Genomic DNA, 24580 nt, shown 5'->3' on the forward strand with positions numbered 1-24580 from the left:
AAAGGCAGGAGAGCAGGGGCAGACGAGGTTAGAAAGATCCACAGAGGGAAATCAAAGAAGCTGAATTTTTTCCTTGAAAGCAGTGAGGAGTCATTGTCAGTATATAAGGACAATGGTGACCTTATCATTTTAGAAACATCACCCCAGTCACAACGTAGGAACAATGCATCAGAAAGTTGACAAGCCTGGAAACAGAGGGACCAGGTGGCTATTTTGCCATTATTAAAATATTAACAAATACTTAGCGAGTATGAGCCAATCTTCTTAGCCCCTTGCATATCATTTAATTATGATAACATCTCTATAAGCTAAGTGCTATTATTAACCTTATATGACAGATAATGAAATTAAGCACGGGAAGGTAAATAACTCCCAAATATTACAGTACTAGCAAGTGAACAAGCTGAGATTTGAACCCATAGAGTCTGGTTCTTGAGTCTGTACATTATCCACCATACTATGATAGGGAGAAAAGGTAGATTGAAGGTGGTTTTCATCAGATTCTCAAAAGGATCTTCTGGGAGAGAAATAATGGGGTCAGGTTCAAACAAGGGCAAATGGAAAGGCAAGTGAAGGGGAAATTTGTGAATAAAGAAGCGTTAGAATCAACAAGAAATAACCACTTATTTAGAAGTAGACTCGAATATATTATAAATTCCAAGTTTCTAGGTTGACTAATTTTGATGATATTTCTTAAAATCAGCAACATGTGAAGAGAAACAGGCTCTGGGGGGAAGATCTAGTTTGAGGCATTGGACTGAGGTGACTATGGGACAGTTAGACTCTGGAAGGTAGGGGAATGAGAGTCAGGAGTTCAGTAGTAAAATCCTGATGAGCATGTAGATTGGTGTGTCCTCAGAGGAGATAATTGGTAAGGCCATGCAGCAAATGAAATCATTGAAAGTGTGTATAAAGCAATGACTCAGCCATTTAGGGGTTATAAATCCATTCAAGAATCTGATGAAAACTAATCTACTTTTCTTTCCTACTTAGTGCAAATACCCAGGCACAAATCTATGCACAATTTCAGAGAATTTACAGAATGAATTACAGAAATATTTAGCATACAGAAATTGCATAATATATTATGAACTCACTTTAAAATAATAAGAATGTAAAATCAAAGACAGAAAATTGGGAGTTCTTTAGGGGACTGAAAAAAGGAGACCAAAATAGGGGTTATAGTAGAGAGAAAAGACTGTTATGAAGGGTCTTATTTTAGTGGCAAATAAGCAGAAAGGTCAAATGAAAAAACAGACTGAAGTGAACTTTGGAACTGGGATGTTACCTTCTATAGGGAGAGTTTGAGTGAACTGTAGAGCTCAGTTGCATAGATTGAAGACTAAAATGAGTAAGATGAAGTAAAAGCAGAAAATGTTGTCTACCCACATCCAAATGTTGAATGTGAAAGGGTAGATATCAGTTTTGGGTAGAGAAGCACAGAGAATAGGGAGGAATAAAAGAAACAAATACCAAGAGACATGAGCATGTTTATATACTTAGTTCCTTAATATGAAGTATAAAAATTTCAAATCATAAGGAGCTTCTCTTGAAGTTTATTTTAAAAGTTTCTTTCAGATCATGTGAAAGAGATAATGATTAATACCAAAAATTTTTAAGTGATCTCAATTATTTGGTTTGAAGTATCTTTCCCAGAGGCTGATTGCAGTGGTACAGAACGTTTGATCATTATTTTCGGTCTTCTGGCCTTCTGAAAAGGGGAAATGAGGCATTTGCTTCCTTTCCAGTGCTGAGGGGACATTTGGCTCTGTTCTCAGAATAATTCTACCATCTGAAAGGAATTTACCTCCTATGCAGTGTCTACTGAGTTTGTGAAGTAAATCATTCGGTCAAGGGACGAGATAGTTTGAACTCCTGCAAGTCCCTTGAGTTAAGAACAACTCTTAAAAACATCACAAATGATGGGAGGAAATTAAAACTTTTTGAATGTTACTCATATAAACATTGATAAAAATAGAAAATATCATTTTTATTGATTAGTAAACTACTTGGTTATCGTTGACTACTTGTAATGCACGTTTTAACATTAGGTAGAAAGAGAAAGAAAAATACAGGAAGTCATCTGCTGAACACTACAGTGAGCACTTGTTTCCATTTAATGAGGGAAGTGCTTTATCTTGACAGAAAATTATATGTCAAACATTTACAATTTCCTTAAAATGAACCACACTTCTAGCACTTCCTTTCACAAAACCTAATGGCTTAAGGGGAAAGTGACTATTTATTTTTGGAAATGGTATGTTTCTCCTTTTTGATGGAGCATGTTATCTGCCTTTTGAAAAGTCGTAATTTCCGTAAAAAAAAAAAAAATTGTGTGAATAGCAGATAGCCAAACTAATGATAACAAAATAAAAAATAATACAGTCCTTGACCTCTCCCATGAACTATTTCTAAACCACATCTTTTGGGGGAGATTTGAAATTTTGTGGTTAATTCTCTTTTGGAATTAGAGTTTCAATTTCAGAAACAAAACTGTCTGAAATGGAAAGGGATATCCCCTGATTCCAGCTGGGCCTGGAAGTTACCAGGGTGAAAGGCCATGAAAAAAGGAGTGTTGCCCTGATGTTCTAACATTACTATGAACAAACCCTGTTCCTTCTTCTCTTGTGCTTTCATGGCCTGGTTGGCTAAAGCAAAGAAGCACAAAATATTTTGAATAGAATTTTAACTAAATCATTTCCTGGACTCATCGATACTCAGGTCCAATTCAACAGTTTTTTTTTTCTAAGTCCAGAGACAAAATGGCACAGTGGATACTAGTTACAGATAAGCTATGGTACTTTGTACTAAGCCAAATAGCACCTATAATTACTCAGAGAGAAAGTAAGGAAAAAACATTCTATTAACATCATTCAGTATGTGTATATCACAGGAACCATAGAGTGAAACCCTTATAAAATCTCTTATGCTTTAAGAACAGAGGAAAAATAAACCCTGAAAAATGTTGCAACTATATGGTTGGGCTTAAATATATATAAACAAAATATTGACTTTTAGCTTAAGATTTTTCTAAAAGTCCAATGCTAAGAAGCTTTAAAACTGATGATTAAAAACATTTTTAGAGGGCTTCCCTGGTGGCGCAGTGGTTAAGAATCCGCCTGCCAATGCAGGGGACACGGGTTCAAGCCCTGTTCCAGGAAGATCCCACGTGCTGCAGAGCAACTAAGCCTGTGCGGCACAACTACTGAAGCCCGCACGTCTGCAGCCCGTGCTCCGCAACAAGAGAAGCCACCACAATGAGAAGCCCGCAAACCGCAACAAAGAGTAGCCCCCGCTGGCCGCAAGTAGAGAAAGCCCACGTGCAGCAGCGAAGACCCAACACAGCCAAAAATTAATTAATTAATTAAAAAAAATTTTTTTTAGCTTCCTATGGGAGCTCATCATCTATTTTCAACTAAAGAATACCAACAATATGACTGCTTCTAAGTACATTGGAATCTCATCCTACTACTGGCTTGGATGTTCACATTCTGAGTGGGACCATCTCTGGTAAGGAATCACACTAATATGTGACCTACCAAGAATAGATAAATAAGTCATAAAATTTTTGATGAATTTATGATAAAGTTAAATTATTAAATTTAATACCAATTAAGTCAAACCTCTTTTAATTTTATCATGTCTTTAAGTGTACTCATAATTAATTTTAGGTGTGAACATTCTGTTTTCACAATCAGTGTGAGTTCCTTTGGAACAATGAATCTGAACTGTGGGTTTAATTTTAAGTGACAATTTTGTTCTAAAGGAAGGTTTTGCCGGTTGCTTTGGCCCCATGTACACACTCGCAAGTGCACAAATAAACCAAATCTCAACCAAAATTAATCCAGCCCATGTCCCTAGAACTAGGACTTAGATTGAGATGGTTTCCTCACCAGTGTCTTGAAGCAGCTATGACGTATGCCATCAAGAGGGCGGGCATGGTAGCCTAGATAGAAAAGGAAGAAGGACAACTGACTTTAAGCCCCAGTGCTGCTGCCACGTTGCTTAACATAAAAGTACTACACGCCTTAGAGTTTGCCCGGTGTCCTAGACAAACTCATGCATTTTATGACTCCTATCAATCATTCCATATCTTCTCTTGATTTTGTGTCACTCATAATGACTGAGGAAACCCAAAGTTAGAGTAGAATCCCATGTATACCCCCAGGTAGGAAAGTAGTATTCATCAAGTATATCTCACCACAAGAGTAAGAACCAAAGTGACATACCTATGGTGACAGTCAGCCTTTATTTATTTAAAACTTCAAAGTGGCATTTTTTTTGTCAGTTTTCAAAAGCATCTGGCAACTACTCTCCATGTTTTACAGCATTGCCCAAGGACTTTCATTCCATTTTTAACGGCTTTTGCTGAAATCAATTATTTGTCCGCTCAGAGCACAAAAGATGCCCTTTAAGTCTTCCCACATGTGTGAGAAATCATTTATTGAAAATCAGTATATTCCAGTCAGGCTGAAGACATTACATGGGAAATTAACACACATGAAACACCTGAACTATCTTTGTTAATGAAATGACCTTCTGAACAAATGGCAAGGATCATGTAGCACTCATAACTGCCCATCAGGGTGCCCAAAGGGAAAACACAGAAATGAATTTTATAAAAAGCGAATGATCACTTGATTAAACAAAGATTGTGTGTAAATCCATCTTCAACTTTTAGTAATTTTTTTTCATTCTTAGTTGCTCTAAGTGTAATATGCATTGTATACATTCAGTTACATATGTGAGTCACTTCACATTAGTGGAGTGTTAGAAAATTTATTTAAATACACTAATCAAACAAAAATAGAAATATGTAGAATTACTTCACGTTTCATTATTCCACACTGAAACAAGTACCATAAAATTAGCAATCCACATATGACATAGGGTACTATGCATGTCCACATGGATTTAATCATTTATGTACCTTATACGTCTCAATAGCACAGGGAGATCAGCTCAGTGCTTTGTAACCACCTAGAGGGGTGGGATAGGGAGGGTGGGAGGGAGATGCAAGAGGGAGGGGATATGGGGATGTATGTATACGTATAGCTGATTCACTTTGTGATACAGCAGAAACTAACACACCATTGTAAAGCAATTATACTCCAATAAAGATGTTAAAAAAAAAAATTCTCTGAACAGTTGATTGCAGGGTTGTAGGGCTTATTTTAAATATGACTCCTTTGTAAGAATCAAAAAATTAAAGACAGATAAAAATTTTTAAATGTATATATTTACCTACAATTATATGTAATGAGTAATATATTTTCCATATAATGTATCTCTTTAAGTAGTAAAATTTTAAGAAAATTTTTAAATATCATAATGGCAAATTTTCTGCAGTGTTTTCATAAAAGCTTTTTCTAATAATTCAATTCATTATCATCAGCATGAATTAATTTACACCATAATACCATGATGCCTTTCTAAAAGTATATAATTTATCCCTTGTGTTATATATTGCCCAAACTATTATCATTTCTTATTTTTGCCTACTTTAAAAAAATTACTATTTTTTCCTCATACCCACAAAAAAGCTTTTAGTTATCAATTTTCTCATTGTTTTCAGGCCTGATTCTAGAAGATGAGCACAAACACAGACATATGCCCACTCTCACCTTCCCAACCAGCCCTCCTCTAAACTTGTAGCTGCTAGCAAATGGTCCATAGGCTGGGGGATCAATAATTAGGCTTCTGAGAATAATATCTAAAACTAATGGGGGTAAATCCTGATCAGCATGACTTTTAGGGTATGGACATTATTAAATCCAATGTGGCTGCTCAGGGACCTCTTACTTCCTAATCCTCTGTTTGCTTTTGAAGTTGTGGGCCATCACTGCTTCATATTGCTGCTGAGAGCTCCCGTCTCACAGAAATTCTGCTACCTGTTCCTCTCGTCTACCTTCATCTCAACATTTTTCTTCTTTCTTGTCATTTCTGCCTCCTGTCATTCTTCCCATACTTCCTGCTTCCATGAGAAGAGCCTATACCCATTCATAATTAAGGCCTGTCCTGATTCACCTAAGACCCTAGGGTGGGACCTTTTCAGCTAAGTATTGCTGGGGATTCACTCTGCGACAAATAACGTATTAGAGTTCTATTTGGGTTTGACATTACTTTAGAAGCCAGTAAGAAGTAGTTTTGGCTTTACAGTTAAAGACTTCCACTACTTATAAGCTTTGGTGAAGTTAGATAGCATCTCAGAGTTTCAGTTTTCTCATATATAAAATGACATATTGACAAATCCATCTCATAAGATGTTTATGAGTGTGAAATGAAATGAAGCATATAAAACATACTTAGCACGAGAAATTCAGAGTTGAGCACATAATTAGTATTCAATGAATGCTAGTTGATTTTATTATGATCATGATTATTATATTTCCACCAAGATGATAGTTAAGATTTTACATATTATCTACAAAATATATACACATAAAGAATTTAAATTAGAATAAAAACAGTTCTTTTTACAAAAAATTTAATTAAAATAATAGTGCAGCAAGTAAACAATGTTCAAGTGTTCCCTTATACCACAGTTAAAAGGAAAAGGAATAGTAGATTTTTAAAAAGGAAGCCTTTAACTACTTAACCAAAGACTTCAGATTGAAAGTATTTATAAATATGTTTGTTACATTGTGACATAGCAATTTATGTTATATATATATATATAAGATTAAAAAAATAGGTAATTGCCATTTTTGTAGGTTAAAAACAATCATGCTGAGTTATCAACCCACAGATATTTAGGTTCATATGCATATATTTTATATGAAATAAAATACCAATTCTGAAAGTTTTAATTTATAAGCTTAAAACTCATATGTGTTTATATAGCTATACATATGTGATACGTATTTATGAAATCATCGGTAAGTCTTCCTCACCCACCCACAAAATATTGAAATATTGAATATTGCCTACAAACCTTTAAACATATTTTCTACACCCTTGAAATGCAAAATATTACCTTCTTCTACTTCTAAAAGTCCTTTCAAGTAAATTAGGATACCAGGGAATTTCTTAAATGGCCTTTCCATGAAATACGCACACACCTGGCTGAAGACTAGAGAATCTAATCAATCAGTTTTTTGCTTGTTTGCACCTTGTCAGATATGCCATTTTACTCATCTGTATGTTCAGTTACCTTCAGTGACCTGTTGTGTTGAAAATCACAGGCTAGGGTCAGTTCCTTGTACTATGATCTCCTTAATGCTAATGGTCCAAAAAGTACCACAGGAAATATCCTTAAACCAATAACATGATCTGCATACATTCTGATGTTTGCTAAATACTGGAGAGATATGAATGATTAGCCACATCTAAGATTTAAAAAGAATAATTGAAGAATTGATCCCTTTATAGCAACTTATTAGGAATTAAGTAGGATCAAGGGCTCCTGCTTTTTATATTGTCTCTGGTAGCAAGGCTAATTGTCTTCTGCATTCTCTACTAGGTTTTCTGAGACTCAGAATTACGAATTCCACATTCCAGGAAGTTTTCTCTTGAGGGTTCATGTGATTTGAAGTGACCCTCTGCCTTAGCTTTCATGGTTCTTCCCTCAAGTCAGCCCAGTGGTAGATATGCCATCTGGGTTGGAATTGAGTAGGCAAATGAAGGCAAGGACCAGATAAAATTAACAGCTGCTGGAGTCAGCGTCTCAGGTTGCTCATTGACTGAATGTCGGCTGGTGAAAGACAGACATGCACCTGCTTATGTCCCTGTTCTTTCCCTTTAGATCACAGAGATTTGGTTGTATAGATAAGGGATGAATAATGATTCCTTCCTAAGACTTTCCTAAGATTTATTTGCTGATATTGATGTGGGTAAAGTCTTTGAACTGGCATACCAAGCTCTTAAAATTTAGTTCAGATAGCTTTTTTACATGTTTTATTCATTCAGGTGTTATCTCTTCTGAACAGCCTTCCCCAAGTCTACCTGGTCAGAAATAGAGTGTAGTCTCTGCACCTACTCTCAATGCACTTGATACATATCTCCAAAACAGCAGTTGTGTGCATTATCTCTGTTTGGTATTATATTTAAACTGGTAACATTAGACTGAGAAGCTGTTGCTGGCCATCTTGTGACCAGGTAGAGAGTCAGCAACAAGTGAGTCAAGAAAAAGATAAGTAAACCAATTCCTGATCACACTGTTTGAAACCTGATCATGCTTTCCCTAAAGCTCTATCCTAGATTGTTGAATTACATGATTCAATAAATTATCTTTTTGCTCCAGCCAGCTTGAGTTGGGTTTTTCCCTATCATGGAAGATACTAATCATAGGTATAGCTATCATGAGATATTATGGAAGACCTGCTAATGGGTCTTTCTCTCATCAGACTGTGATCACATTAAGGACAGGTTGTGGTTTTCTTACGTCTGTATCTCCATTGTCTTGAAAAAGTCATGCAAATAGCAGATGTTTAATCAATATTTACTGAAATTGTTAATATAGGATGGGTTAAACTAAGAAGGGACAGGAGGCAGTCTTTTAAATTGAGAGACAAATTAAAAGCCTCAGTCTGTTTATCTTACATTTAGGCTTTCATTAATTTTTAACGATGACAACTGAGGAAGGATAGTGGGATCAGTAAGAGAAAAAGAGAACATCGGTTTCGGAAGAAAATATTAGGTAACATTAAACAAATGAAAGTTGGGGTTGCATCAGGAACTGCTCAACAGGCAAGTAGAAATGAGGATCCGGAGGTCATGAGAGAAGCAAATACATGGTGTCAGAAATGCTTGTATCTTAGAAATCTGTGTAAAAGTTTGAAGCCATAGAAGATAGTTTGCAACAAGAGCAGATGAAAAAGGCATAGAGATCCAAGAATAGAATCTTGGTGAACATCTATTGGTAGGTGAGGAGAGGAACAGAACCCAATGAAGAGGAAAGAGAAAGGACAATTAGAGAAGTAGAAAAGGGACTAAGAGAGGTCAACACAAAAGGCAAGGGGAAAGATAGGCAAAGACAACTTCTGTAGAGGAAAAAGGTAGAGGAGACTTATTTTAAATGGTTTTGATCGTCATAGTAAACCATAAAACAAGGTCATATATAAATAGAGAAGACAGGAGTGAGATTTAATCTTGAAAAAAGTAGAAAGATTTGAAATACGCTTTTCAGGAAATGTAATAAAAAGTCTGTTAGAAATGACCAAGGGTTTGACTGAGAAGCATAGAGAACACAGCTGAGTTTAGAAAGTACACATTTCAGTGGTATTAAATAGCCTCACTTTAGTGTTTCCAGTCTAGAAATGGGGGTGAGAATGTGAATAAACGTCCTTCCTTCGGTCAAGATTTACCCATACAAGGGGTTAGTGGATGAAAGGACAGCGGAAGGAGGGCACTAGCAATTCCACCTGAACCGTGCTTAAATGCCTCACTCTCAGACTGAAGGTAGGAAGAAAGAAAAAGGAGGCTAGGAAGAGGTGGATAGTAATGGTGGGGATCTAGACTCTCAATTAGAAGAAAGACAAACTCATTAAGAATTAAAGAATGGGAGAGGAAAAAATAAGAGTATGTGGTCAAAGACGGAACTTTTAGATGTAAAGATCATTTTTTAAGAATTCATGCTTTTAAACCAGTGTATTATTAGAAGTTAAACCACTTTTACAGATAGCTAAAACACCTATATCAAGCATCAGGGTTGCTCCTCCCTGCTCTGTCCAGTTGATGCTTCTTTTATCTTCTTCCATCAGGTTTTCCATGTTTGTCTCTTGTCATTTATCTTATATTCCTCCAGGCATTATCTTCCATCTTGCTGAATCTCAAGACCTCCTACAAAAATTTATCCTTAGTTCTGACACTTGCAATGTTCAGTTAATTCATCTTTGTTATTGCCTTTCTGTGTTTTAAAATGTTTACTGTGTGTCCAGTTTTACAATATCAAATCATAACACTGCATTTCAGAATTCTCCAATACTTAACAAAGAAAATAGGCATGAAAATTGAAGCTAGGAGATTAAATCTCTACAATCAACATATTGGTATATACATCATATATCATTTCATCTGAAATAATCTTTAATTCTTAATAAATAAAGCTTACAGTATACAGCAAGATTAGTTTACCTGGGTTTTTTACACTTAAACTTAACAATGGTGTGACTTGATGTAGTCAATGAATGAAATAAGCCAATTATTAGCCAACTCTGACAAGGAGAGGCCAGCTCAATATAATCCTAAATGTAACCAGTCAATTGTAACTTCCCTGCATTTAGTCAGCTACAGTATTTATATTTGAGGGTAGACGACAGCAGCATCCACCACTCCATTGGGTGGGTTGGCTAGCCTTCCACAGCCTGAGTGTCCTTTCCATAAGAAAGAATAATAATATAATGTTGCCATTGATGATATCATTATTACCATAACAGCAATAACTACCATTTCTTGGTACTTACTATAATTCAGTCACTCTGCATTATGTAATTCACATACTTGCCTCAGAGATATGTATAAGTTCCCCACTTTATAGATTAAAAAAAGAAAGAAAAACTCTGAAAGTCAATCTACTCTTATAGAAGGGGTCTTCAGACCATAGAATATAATACAAATATTAAAGGTAAGCTCTGAATGAAACTTTTAAATTGCTTTTAAATGCTGTATTACTCTAAAATGTAGCCTGGATCAAACTTTCAAGCATAATATTACTAATTAGTAAGTAATTAAAAACAAGCAGTCTAATCATCTGGAAAGAATGTATTTCAATTTTTCAAAAATATGAAACTATATTTCAAGAAAATGAAACATCTATATCAGATATGTTGCCACAATGACAACGAATCCATAGTATAACCACAGCACTAATAGTACCTTTTATGGTAGACTCCTCAAACCATTTTGCCAGTTATAAGACTTACATTCATAGTTTGAACATTTTTATAAATTAGTTTCCAGAAAAATAAGATAGTATCCAACTTTTTCCTTTTTTCTGTGTTATTGAAAAAGTGTGTGAAATAGCTTCCCTCTTCCCACACAACAGTCTTTTCACCCACATCATCCTGAAGAGGAAAAGAAAAGGGGAAGGGAGGTGGCAGAGAAGTGGGAAGGGAATGCATTCTCCTTACATAACTAAATAAGGGAGGGCAGGAAGTGGTACATTGAACAAGAAAGCATTTTCTCTTTCTTTAGATAAATGATTTTCCCCACCTCTCACCCAAAAAAGAAAAATGGGTTTACCGTTGAATTCCTCTTGACCACATCTTCCTGTTTGTTCATCCTCCCAAGGAATTATAAATTTTAGTTAGTATTTCTTTACATCCTTTTTTTTTTTTTGCATCTGATTTGGTTATTTTCAACAGAAGAGCAAGCATTTAGAATTTAGGAAGGTTTTGTTTTAGAAAAATAATAGTCCATTTAGCTTAAAATAAGTAAGCACAAGTGAAATGCATTGACATGGTCTTGTTTTTGAAAACAAGACCTTTATATAATCCATTGACATGCCCAATGCCATTAAAAGTAGCTTCTTAATATATAAATATTCATTTTTAATTGCTATTTGCATACATTCTGTGCAATGCTTCTTCACCATCATATGATGTTAGTCCTCTGATTACTTATTTTGTGTTGATATTGCAATTGTTTTTTGTGTGTGTGTTTTTATTTAAATATTTATTTATTTGGTTGCATCAGGTCTTAGTTATGGCAGGCGGCCTGCTTAGTTGCGGCTCACCAGCTTCTTAGTTGTGGCACATGGGCTCCTCAGTTCTGGCAGGCAGGCTCCTTAGTTGTGGCATGCAAGTGGGATCTAGTTCCCGGACCAGGGATCAAACCTGGGCCCCCTGCATTGGGTGCGTGCAGTCTTAACCACTGTGCCACCAGGGAAGTCCCTGATATTGCAATTGTGATGGGTGGTGTTTAGAAGTAGCTTTTAATATAAGTAGGCAAAACCACTTGTGCAAACAGGAGCTATGTAGAGAACCATAATGCTATTAAATGTTATAATTCTATATTTTTGTTATAGCAACATATATGACATGGGTATTTCATTTCCTTGAACCATAGTAATTTTTGAAAATTTGAAATATTTATATTGAGATAGTCATTCTTTCTACAAAGATCAGACTGTTAATTTTTAATTACCTATAAATTAGTAACACCATGTGTCAAATATAAATCAGGTTAGTATTTTAGATTGTTAGAACATTTAAAATCATTTTAAGAGCACTGATTTATAGCTTACCTTTGATATTATTATTTTTAAATACCATAGTGACTCAGAGTGATTGAAAGCAGATAATTATTAAGTAACCAGAGACTTTAAGGGCAAGATTATAAAATATTCTTAGTCTTAACTTCAAAAAAAGGCTAATGAAGCAAACTGCTAAAATAACATGTATTTATTAGAAAATACTAAATCATAAATACTTTATGAAGATACCACCTATATCTTTAGCTGAGGACTATTAAATGAGTCATTTTTGTATTTTGATCTCGTTAATAAGAACTTAATAGTGGATGAAGCTCAACGAATGAAATAAAGTTCCTCTCAGTAGAGATTATCTCTAATTAAATTTCTTTTTCCACTTGACTTCCAGCTTTTACTGAGCTCTTCCACCTATATAACTTAATTTCAAATCTTATTAATTTTTTTTTTTTTTTTAAAGTTGAATCCTCCTCCAGAGCTGGAGAAGCCCATGTGGTTTTTTTTTTTTTTTTTTTTTTAAAGATTGATTGATTGATTGATTGCTATGTTGGGTCTTCGTTTCTGTGCTAAGGCTTTCTCTAGTTGCGGCAAGCGGGGGCCACTCTTCATCGCGGTGCTTGGGCCTCTCACTATCGTGGCCTCTCTTGTTGTGGAGCACAGGCTCCAGACGTGCAGGCTCAGTAGTTGTGGCTCACGGGCCTAGTTGCTCCGTGGCATGTGGGGTCTTCCCAGACCAGGGCTCGAACCCGTGTCCCCTGCATTAGCAGGCAGATTCTCAACCGCTGCGCCACCAGGGAAGCCCTAATTTTTGTTCTTCTATTTGTGTGTCATCCACCTGATAGTTTAACTTCAGACCATTAAATAAAAACCAACGTTTACTTCCCTTTTCATTCTAGATAGTTAAATTGGATCAGAGACTTCTTTCTACCTTTTAATTATTTTGAGAGTTTTTAAAAAATAAAAATTTCTAGGAGCTCTTCAATATAAAGCCACAGAAAAACAGTACAACCTTCTTTTAGCATCTTAAACCTCCATATTTTATTTTTATGTTTGAATTTATCTTCACCTCTCCCTCCTCCAAAAATGCTTTAGCATTTTTCAAACTTTCCTGTGAAATGTAGGTAAGAACGTTTTAGAAATTTTAGAGAAACACTGATGAAATCGTTACCAATTGCAGGTATTACATGATCAGGTTACTTGTCCCTTGAGTTGATGTTCTGGAAGTGATAGAGAAAAAAACTAGAAATTAAGCAAAATATAAAAAGTATTCAGTTATAAACTGAGCACATATTTTTCCTATAGTTTTGTAATTCTGTGAGTCACCTCAAAATCTAGTATTGTTCTTATGATTGATTTTTCAATAAATGCAACATTGACATTTGTTTGGAGGAAATGAAGACTTGCTTACCTATACTTGGAGTCCATTTGGGCACTAATGGTACTGATATTCACATATTGCAATCTTTTTTTTTTTGTTTTGTTTTTGCAGTTTTACTAAAGGGAGGAAAAAAAGAGGAAGAAAAGCCATTTAGAGACTGTGCAGATGTATATCAAGCTGGTTTTAATAAAAGTGGAATCTACACTATTTATATTAATAATATGCCAGAACCCAAAAAGGTAAAACCAGAAGTGTTTGTTTATGAGATGTAAAGCAGATCCTAGTTGAATTGCTGAATAATCAGATTGATTTGTGGGCTTGTTAAACTGAAAATATATGTGCCTGAGCTCTTTTCTCCCAAAGATACTCTGTTTCCCAGGTCCATAAAAGATGAAAACCCTATTGTACAGACCTCTTCCAACCCTCACATATCCCATCCCTATTTCACACAAAGTTTTCCATTTACCCTCTGCTCATTCCTGGAATGTCCCATTGTTCATAAATGCTTGCCTTGTACAGATTACATGTTGAAGTCACATATACTTCAAGTGCATGGAGATGAGTTAGGAACCATCTTCCAAAGTCCCAAGGACCCAGATGGTACACATCATCTACAGTTCAAATACCGTGGAGAGAGAGCTAGGGACATGTTTCTAGAACCACTGCTCCTATTAGGGTAGAGAAACATATTTGATCTTAACTCATAATCTTGAAAGGATTTGCTTTTCATATTTACCTAAAAGAGTGTGTTGGAGGATAGTTTTCATCAGTATATTGAACAGGATCCAAAGTAAACTCTGAAGTAAGAAAACACTGTCTTGCTGTCACACCTCCTCTATATACTCTTTCTCCCTATTTATTCGTCAAATCATCCATCCATTCCTTCATTCAATACATATTAAGTGTATGTCATTTATTTGTCAGTAAATGACTAGGGACATAATATAAAACAGTTCCCAGTGTAGTGGTGAAGACAGACAATTACACAGAAATTATAACATACTGTAGAAGTGTAGTGATAGAGGCTGTTTGAAGTAGGGTTTATGGAGAGCCTTGAGGAAAGCCCTGTTTTTCAACATATAAAAAACTTCAGCCAGATGCTCAAGACCCCAAGAGGACCACCTGCCCTTGCAGTGCTTTATCCTCAAAAGATGGAACAGTTTTTCTCCTTTCATTGCCCCACCTAAATTACCAGTCCTTTGTCCCCATTTCCTCTGGGTACTGTGCAAATGCTCTTGGAAGGCTTTCCCTGTTTCCCTTAAGCAACTTTGCATGACTCTCTCACTACCAGAATTCTATGAGGCAAGGATTTTACTTTTATCTTTGATTTCCCAGGACCCAGAATAGTTTCTGGCACATAATAGGTCCTCAGTAAATATGTGCTGAAATGAATGAATAAATAAATGACCTGCTGATGATAATATCAACACTTCTGTGTAGTATATAGTAAGTAAGCCTAACTTACTTAGTCATTCTGATTGTTAGTTTCCTTTGATGGGTGAGGGAAATGGATCATGGAGACCAGTTTGCCAGATGTCACACATATGTCAAGAGGGAGAGTCTGGACTCTACTATCCTCTCTGCTGATTTCAGTGAGGATTAGTGGTTTAAGTTAGCTCAATGATTTTTCCCTTTGCTGGAACAAAATTTTCTTCTGAAAAACGGTCTTCCATACTGACCTATAACAGGGGGAAGAGATAGAGAAAGTGCAGGGGGTAAAAGAGGTGGCAGGCAGTTATGGACATTGCTACCTGGGTCACCTACCAGAGAAGTCTGGTTTCACTGTATTTCATTTCGGGCTTCTGTGCAAAATTTTACTGAATCAGGTGTTCCATGTCTCAAAAAAAAAAAAAAAATTGTGAAGGTACAATAGCAAGTTTAGGAGTAAAGAGGAGAGGGTAATTTATTGTAAAAATGAGCTTTTTGAATCCTTTGGATCGTATGACATGAAGCCTTCCTACTCTGCTTACTGATATCTTAAAATCATACTTAAGTTTAAATTCAATTCATGTGCACAGGCATGTATGCACGCCCACACACTGACACACCATACAGATGGCATGTGAAGTGTGTTAGAAACTGTCCCAGGAGAGAGGAGTGGAGCTAACATAAATACTTTCTGCAATTTACCTATTGTGCTGCCCAAGACCTGAAAGAACCCCTAAATGATTGTCACTTCCCCTCTAACATAATGACTATAAAAATAAAGTTAACTAAAAATATTGTGACCCTCCTTTTAGACTCTTAATAATTCTATATGTATGAATATATAAATAAAATAATTTTTAAAGTTTTTAGATTAACTTTTACACTTTTAGAATCTTTTTCAGTCCATCACCAGTACTACCACGTGACCCTTAGTGAGAGCATTACAAGTAAAGTTTGATCATTCCATTGAATTTAAGTCATGTAAATTCATAACTCTATTCTAGTTCAAAATGTTTTGAGATGCAAATAATGCACAGGCTATTTGCAGAAGCACTGCTTCTGTTAGGGTGGAAGAAAAGTATCCTAACTCATAATCTTGAATAACTCATAAACTTGAGTAATAACTCATAAACTTGAACAATAACTTATAAACTTAAATATATTTAAGTTGCTTTTTTAAAAGATTTACATGAAAGAGTGGGTTAGAGGATCCATCCAGTTCACTAGTTCAGTGGCTGACTTCTATGTTGGTTTCACAAGGATAACATGATTTAAATTTATGCCTCTGCAAAATAATGAATTTTACATATTATAGAGCTTCTGTGTTGTTCTTAAAAGAAAATCTAAAATATTAAATCCACAAATGCCAAATACCTGCTAAATTAAACTTACTAGATTTAGTCCCAGGGAAAAATATTACCCCAAACAGATTAGCAATCATATCAATACAGGCCTGTAAGAGGCAAATTTTATCACTGTAGAAACAGCCCCATGGAGCTTCAGATGGAAGAAGGAGAAATTCACATGTCATTTGTACTGTCATTAGATTTAGTTTAATTGGAAATAATAGCAGAGCATGGTGAGAGGGAGAGATAACTGACCATAAGGAAGAAAGACTTGTGGCCTCCTTCTTGACTTAAGTGTTCATTCCCTTGTTTTATTCTTTCCCTTTTATGATCACGATCCTCTCACAAGTAGTAATATTGTTCTGTTATGGAGATGGATACTTTAGGCTGATGCACCTGCACTTCCTGGTAGGTAGCAAGTTTTGTTTTAAATCCGTTATTATATTCACATAGCTCAACATTAGTAAGAACAAATATTGTGTGAACTTCCCCAGTGTAATTTAGAAACTGATTAATATAATAGTTCAAAAGTACTGTGCATTTACAGTTTGCCAGCTTCTATTCTAAGCACATTATATATATATACTCACTTGTTTACTCCTTTCAATAACTCTATGATATAGGTGCTCCCATTATCCCTATTTTAGAAAAATAACTTTCCCAAATCACATAGTAAATATTGAACACAGACTTTGTAACAAAGGAATTAACTCTAGACTGTACCATCTTAAGAGGGGACTAAGTAGGATAATTACTTATATTAGAATTGACCAAAGCCGCACCATTCATAATTTTTTATAGGAACCTATGTGAATGACACGGGTAAGAGTTTATTATCAGAAAATTATGTTCTGATTGTAAGCCATCCCACTTCCTCCTACCCAGTAATCTCATTTTCTTTTCTTATTTTGATATAAATAATTGGTATTCTCTCAGTTCTATAAAAAGTGCTTGGAAAATGCATCTTTCGGACCTTCACCCTTCCATGTAGATTATACTTCGGAGCTATAAAGTTTGGTGCTAATCGTGGATATGCCTAACAAAAACTTTGCTCATTTTAGTGCTTACAGAAGTTCTAGCAAGGGTGAGAAACTCAAGGCAAGCCTATATAAAAACAAAACAAAAAGTTCAATTATGTATGATATAAGATATGGATCAATCAATTAAATTGGCCTATTTAGGCAATTAACAAAAACTATTAATAAGAATTATTAATTTTAGGCAGAGTGAGAGTTGCAAGTATACACAATTGTTACACAGTTGTTTTGACTAACATCATTCCCTGCCAAGAAAGAATGTCTGCAAAAGTTAGAAGAGTATTATCTTTTCAAATGTGACGTGGAAGCCAAAGGCAGTTTTCTAAGACTATTAAAATTTTCAAGCAGATAGAAAATGAGAATTAGATCATTTATATATTTATTTTTTACTTTTTTTCATTATTAATAGCTTGTGGTTATCTTCCTCTCTGAATTCCCTTCATGCATGGTAGTAGGGAATAGGATTTTTCCTTTTATTTCATGTTTCTAAAACCAAATGCACTATTACCAGCTTAGTTTCATTCACTAAAACAAACCATTAAATCATAACTCTGATTATTGTAAAATATTTAAAAATTTGTTTCTGAATTTATAATCTCTCTAATTCTTGGAAAAGGACTATAACAAATGTATTGAGCCTTTTTTATTTAAGGCTATGGAAAAATAATTAACACTCACAAGGTTAATCATTCCAACTTGCACACAGCATAAAAGCATAAGAACTATGTGAATCAAATTTCCCCTTTTTGTTTGGGTTTAAATCGTTATATTATGTTAAAGGATACTTAATGCTTGAAAGCTTTGACCTTGCCTGGGATAGGAGCCAGTTCAATCTTTTCTCGGATAGAGTTAAGCCCAAGTCATATGATCAATAAATACAACAGGCATAGTAAATGTAGTGGGGCCTGTGTCTACAGGAAGGGCACTGTCAGATAGCACAGACCATACCATATTGGCGAAGGAACTTTTCAAGTCCTTTCATATCTCAAATCTTTTGAAACCAACCACCTAATTTTTTTAACTTCCTTCATCTGTTAAGCATAGGCTTTTTATTTTTCTTCTGACTAGAAATAACATGGTCTTTTGTGTGTGTGTGCTAGCATGAATCCAACTTCATATATATATGTACATATACATATATGTATATATATACATATACACGTACACTAAAAAGCATGCTCAAAGATTGATGATGCCAGTATTATTAACAAGAAGCTGGTAATTGTAATCATAAGGACAGTTTATTGAACTTCTATATATTTTGGCTTTATATGTCCTATATTATTCATAATAAATTATAAATAATAAATTATGTGAAACATATATAATAGATGTTATAATATATGAGATATTATATACATAGAGTATAAGTGCACAATATAAATACATATTATCTCATCTGTAGAGATGAGATAATCTAAGAGATTAATGACAAAGCTTAGTATGTGCCAAACACTGTTCTAAAAACTCCATATGCGTTGACTCATTTAATCCTTGCAAAAGATCCATGACATAGCTTGAGAGAGCAGAGGTGGGACTTGAACATAGGCAATGTTGCACCTGAGTCCATGCCCCTAACCAATGTGTCATTCAGTTCTATTGTGTCCACATTCCACAAATGGCAGCTGTTATCCTTGCTGTTATTACTGAGTCCTAACAAGAATTGTAGAGCGTAAGTCTAACCTCTTAAGTTCTCTGCACTTTAGCTTCCAAGGCAGTAATCTGCCTGGGTAACTCCTCTCTCCTCTGGGCAACTTTCTCTGGGTCTTTACCTAAGAAGTACTCCCAACACATCTTAACATTTTCAAGTCACTAGATACCTTTGTTTAAAAGGAAAGTTGTCTTTTTCTAAAATTAGTGAGTTTAAAACTTTTTAAGTGCATAGAATTTTAATAACATAGATAATAGTAATAAAAAAACTGTAAAGAACAGTTTTCTCTACACACTCTATATTTATAGATGTAGTTATTCCTTTCCCTGAGAGTGTTAAGTGGACTTCATAGGTTTGCAAACACAGTTTGGCAAACTTTCAGGCAATCAGTGTCCATTAGGAAATCAAAATCTGGAAAAAAAATTCTAGGTTAACCAGTCAAGGCAGGGTAAAATATAATTAAAAAACAAGTGAAATTAGTTTTCTCTAACAAAATATTTCCTTGACATTTTCACTCACTCTTATCTGTTTTACCAGTAAAGTTCCACTTTGGCCACTTGTGTTGAATCATCAACTATGCCCTCTGTAAACTGTGCCATCTGGATTTTATTCTTATAGGAATCCTGCAGTCTCTCTCTTCAAGATCACTAATGGCTCCTTCATTTTAAATTTAAGTGTGTATTTTCTTAATCTTTATTTATCTTGACTTGTCTGGAATATTTGATTAAGTAGATTATTCCCCCAACTCAAAATCCATCCCCAGCTTTCACTGCATTCCATTAATCAAGTTTTCCTATTTTATGTCTTTCCTTATTGCATCTCTAGTTTTTCAACAAATATTCATTTAGTACCTGCTAGGCTACTGTCCATACTGCTCTAGGCACCAGGGACAGTAGCAAATAAAATGAAGTTCCTGCCTGCCTAAAGGTTATTGGTGTCTTTTATCTCCATCAGTTGTTCACCAAACCCCATTCTTGGACCCGACCCTCCCCCCACATCTGTTTCCATTTTTTTTTTTTTTTACTTCTTTAAATTCCATCTTTGTGCTATCAACTACTGCTTTCAAGAAGATTACCCCTAATATAATTTTGAATTAGGTAAACAGGGGGTTCAAATCCTAGATCCAGTATCTTATATTAATAATAACCATTGGTAAGTTGCTGAAATACTCAAAGCCTTAGGTTTTTCATCTGCAAAATGGAGATAATAATCATACCTACATCACAGGGGTGTTGTGAGATAAATTAGAAAATGCGTGTAGAGTGTTTAAATTATCTAGCACTTAAAAGGCATAGTATCGTTATGACTATTTCTTTCTTAGTCCCTCATGCTCTTATCCTTATTCTTACCCTTGATCTACCTACAGTTAGATCATCTCTAACTGATCAATAAACTCCCCCTTTTGGATGACTATGCTACCTGAAACTCTAGGTTTTCAAAACCATGATCATTTTCTTTTCTCACATGTTAGCTCTCTTCCTTAAATTTCTCATTTAGATTACTGACTCTATTATTCTCAGGTCACTAGAGTTGAAAATTGTGGATTCCCACATCTCCTTAACTCTACAGGGGCACTCAATGTTTCAACTTTTAGGTGTTTTGAGGAAATGATCCGTATTTCACCAGTTGTAACACAGAATCAATGCCCAAAAATGCTTGTTGGGTGAAAAAAATTGAATTAGGATTAGAATTAAGGAAGACAAAAGACTAGACGGAGGTTATGTTGAGGACAAAGAGCAGGTGCATAGAGGCTAAGGGATTAGTAGAGGGAGAACTTCAGGACAGGGAGAGGAATTTCAAATCTGCAATCTTGGAGGTGAGTCAGTTCCTAGTGATAATGAATACATACTGATGGGTGGATGTTCAAATTAGAGGGAGAGCCCTCAGGAGAGCGTTTTGCCTATTTTTATATGCTCACAGTTAAGTATGTACCTCTTAGTTCCTTTTACTGCCAGGAAGTACATGGACAGTTTGTCCTTTGAATAACATTTCTTGCCATTGTTTTCATACCCTTTAGCCATTTGTGCTCCAAATTTAATGCTTCAGGGAAAACACTTGAGGTTTTTCCTTTAATCAAGCTCTTTGCCCACACAGCCTGCCTGCTGCTGTTGCCTCATATCTACACCTTTAGCCAGCCTCCAAATTGCTTTAGTATTCAATTGCCGGGGGAATGATGTTCCCCAAAGCTGAGCCCTTGAATAATCAAGCTGCCACATTTATGCTACATCAATTACAGTGATTGCTCTCCAAAGATAATGCCATTACAGATATGTTTCTCTCCTTGGGTGGACTTGGGGAGAAATGAATCAATTTCTAAATAAATAATATTGTATTTAGAATAATTGAAATAAGCATAAGTCTTTGAAAGATTTGGATAACTTTTCCACATGGGAAAGAAATGCTTCTCACAGTCAGAAGGAATACAGTATGTCATGTTCTCTTCTTATTGTTCATGACAAAAATTCAGGCAAATAATGTGTTCTCCATATGCTGGGGACCAAATTTTGCCTCTAATGTAATACTGAACCATCAAGAGTAATTATTGTAGTATATGAGCATGTAGGAGTTAATATACAATGAAATGTGTAATAGCTAAATATAAATGATTTTTTTAATATTATTTTTCCAAAACCTTTATTATTATTATATTGTGATTTAATAAATTAAAGTTAGAAAATTCCAAATCTTATGTTTTAGCAATAAAATGGTGTGTAACTTTGGAAACTTTTAGTAGCATTTTAAAAAATTGAATATGCATAGTGCCTATTACCATTTAAGACAAACTTTTTAAAAATAATTTTTATAGTCTGTGACTGAGACAATTTTCAGCTGACTGATTTAAACCTTTACAAGTAATTTATGCACATTTGATGGGATTTAATCAGAAACAACTCGAATATAGGAAGAAATAGCCAATAAAATGTCTAAATTAATATTTTCAGTATGGCAATTTTTATTATTTTTGTCTATAGACCTATCCATCCTATTTCTGTCTTGAAGCATATCTGATACCTGTTTGTTTAAAATAGACGTAATTTTCACTTGACTTTATTTTCCCTTTGTCAGGTATTTTGCAATATGGATCTCAATGGGGGAGGTTGGACTGTAATACAGCATCGTGAAGATGGAAGTCTAGATTTCCAAAGAGGTTGGAAAGAATATAAAATGGTAAGATGGAAGAATTTACATAGTTTTTGATGTTTTATCATGAGATTTTCTTCACTACACTATGTGATAAACCTTTGTATTTTTAGATGTCTTTCAGTTATTTTAAAAATAAAATGATACATTTGTGACATTATTCTCATTAAACACAAAACACTCATAAATCTTTTTCAGTAAATGATTTCCATGTGTGCATCAGAAGGAAAAATATATTACTGAAATTATTTAGTGAACTGTTACATATTGTCTGAATTTGTTCCTGGTTGAATGAGGGTGGAGGAAGCTAGAGTTTAGACCCAGGCTGGGTACATGAGCCAGGACAAGGGAAGTGTGCAGGGCTGTGGGCTGTGGTGCAGGACTGGGAGGTACTACCAATGGCTTCACTCACATGGCTGGCAAGTTGTTGCTGGCTATGGACTGAGAACTCCTCGATGTGGCTAAGTTGGGCTTCTCCCAGTACAGTGATCCAGGGTCATCAGACTTATTAAGTGGCAGTTGGCATCCCTCAAGCACAAAAATAGAACCTTCCAGTCCTTTTTAAGATTTATTAGACCCAGAAATGGCATGGTTTCACTTCCACTACATTCTTTTAGTTAAAGTTGATGACAGGGCCAGTCCAGATTCAAAGTGAGACAAGTACACAAGGGTGTGAACTGTGAGGCATGATTCACTGAGGTCTCCAAAATAACAGCAGACATCATCACCACCACCATCATCACCATCATCACCATCATCATATCTAACCCTTTCAATGTTTAATATGTGTAAGCCTCATACATAAATTCTTACCTAATTTTTATATCAAACCTATTATACAAAATTATCTGTGAGAACATAGGATAAAGGTGATGTTACTGAGCAAGGGCTCGTTGCCTAAGATTTGTAGAAGCCAATACTATGGCACAGACTTTTGAGAAAAGAAAGAGCTTTTATTTCGAGGTCGACCAGTAAGGAGACAAGAGGCAAGGCTCTTCAAATCTGTCTCCACAATCCAGGGATCAGGGTGAAATTTAAAGGATCAGGGGAATTTCAAACGTAGAAGCTGATTGGCTAGGCTTGAATCAGTCTATGTAAGCTGCTGGAACCCAAAGTTTTCATATTAAAAGATTTCTTGCTTTGTAAAGAGCTCCAGGAGCAACATTTCTATTCTTTGAGTTCTGTAGACTGAAGATTCTTGGTTCTGGGGTCGCCCTGGAGACATGGCTTCCTGCCTTGCACATGCACAGTTCTAGTCTTTACCGTGCCACTTACAAATGGGGTGATTTTTGGCAAATCACTTAACCCATACCTTAACTTTCTAACTTTCTCACTTGTTAAAAGAGTACATTAATAATAGTACCTCATCTGCCTTGCAGGGATATTGTGAGAATTAGCTATAAGTAAAGCTCTTGGAACATTGAATTGTCAGTAAATAGTAAGTATTATCATGATCCAAGATTAAAACATCAAAGACTGCAAATTTTTTTCTTAACTCTGGCAAAAATATTATTTTGCAAATCACCTTAAATCATGATTATTTTCACTACTAAAATGAGACGTGAAGAAGTTATCTGAGAATTAGACTATAAATATAGATTCTGGCAAGTCTGAAATACATTATTATTAATACTAATGGTAAAAGAAAATTTGATATAAAGTTGTCATCACAGTGACTTTCCAAAATGGTGACTTACTAGCTGTAAGCATCTGCTGCCTTGGCAAACTAGGCACGTTAAGTAAGAGAGACTGACATATGAAGGATGGCATTGATTCATGTCTCATAAGCATTTACCAAATGTATATATTTTAAGCAATTTTTTAAATTATTGGAATGGGACTGAGTTATTGTTTATTCACAGCTTTTGTGAAGTTTACCCCTCTCCCTTTTTTATTTATTTATTTATTTTTTCCCTTTTTTAAAGTAGAAAGACTATCATGTTTTATTCAAACTAGAACAATTTATCATCCGAGTGTCAATTCTACATGCTCAGAAATGAGATAAACTCCAAACTTCTGAAACATTTTGGCAAAATGAGTCTGATGACGTCTTTTTGTTTTAATTAAAAGAATTTATTATATGTTATAACTTGGTTAATTTTCACCAAAATACATGGTATAAAGTGTTTCGGTTGTTTCCTCCAGAGCTTTTCTTTCACCTAAAGACAAAATAACGACTCCACAAAGAATGGATATAGACCCCTTATGCCAATCCTTATCAGTCACACCCACTTCTGCTCCCTGAATCAGAACTTGGTGCTAGGGGCAAGGATGCACACATCCTTTGGGAAAAAGAACTTCTTGGCGTGTACCACTTCCTCCTCAATCTTCACTGATCTATTAAATGCAGTAAGATGCTTCACTTCTCTCTCAGGCACTGAGTGTAGAAATAGTTTCATCCCTCCTTCTTTTCTGCCTTTCCTCCCCTCCTTCCCTTCATTCTGGTTGACA

General features: G+C 35.2%; 1 protein-coding gene across 2 annotated transcripts in view; it reads left to right on the forward strand.

Annotated features, from left to right (window-relative positions):
- ANGPT1 (angiopoietin 1) overlaps positions 1-24580 on the forward strand; it is a 268562-nt gene that overhangs the window by 195122 nt on the left and 48860 nt on the right. For both annotated transcript variants that reach the window (XM_082364362.1, XM_082364363.1), the window contains exons 5-6: positions 13638-13765; positions 22055-22156. In XM_082364362.1, coding sequence (XP_082220488.1) covers positions 13638-13765; positions 22055-22156 — 230 coding nt within the window. The remainder of the gene's footprint in view (positions 1-13637; positions 13766-22054; positions 22157-24580) is intronic.

Source organism: Balaenoptera borealis (assembly GCF_965194805.1).
Source record: "Balaenoptera borealis genome assembly, chromosome: 17".
Lineage (NCBI taxonomy): Eukaryota > Metazoa > Chordata > Mammalia > Artiodactyla > Balaenopteridae > Balaenoptera > Balaenoptera borealis.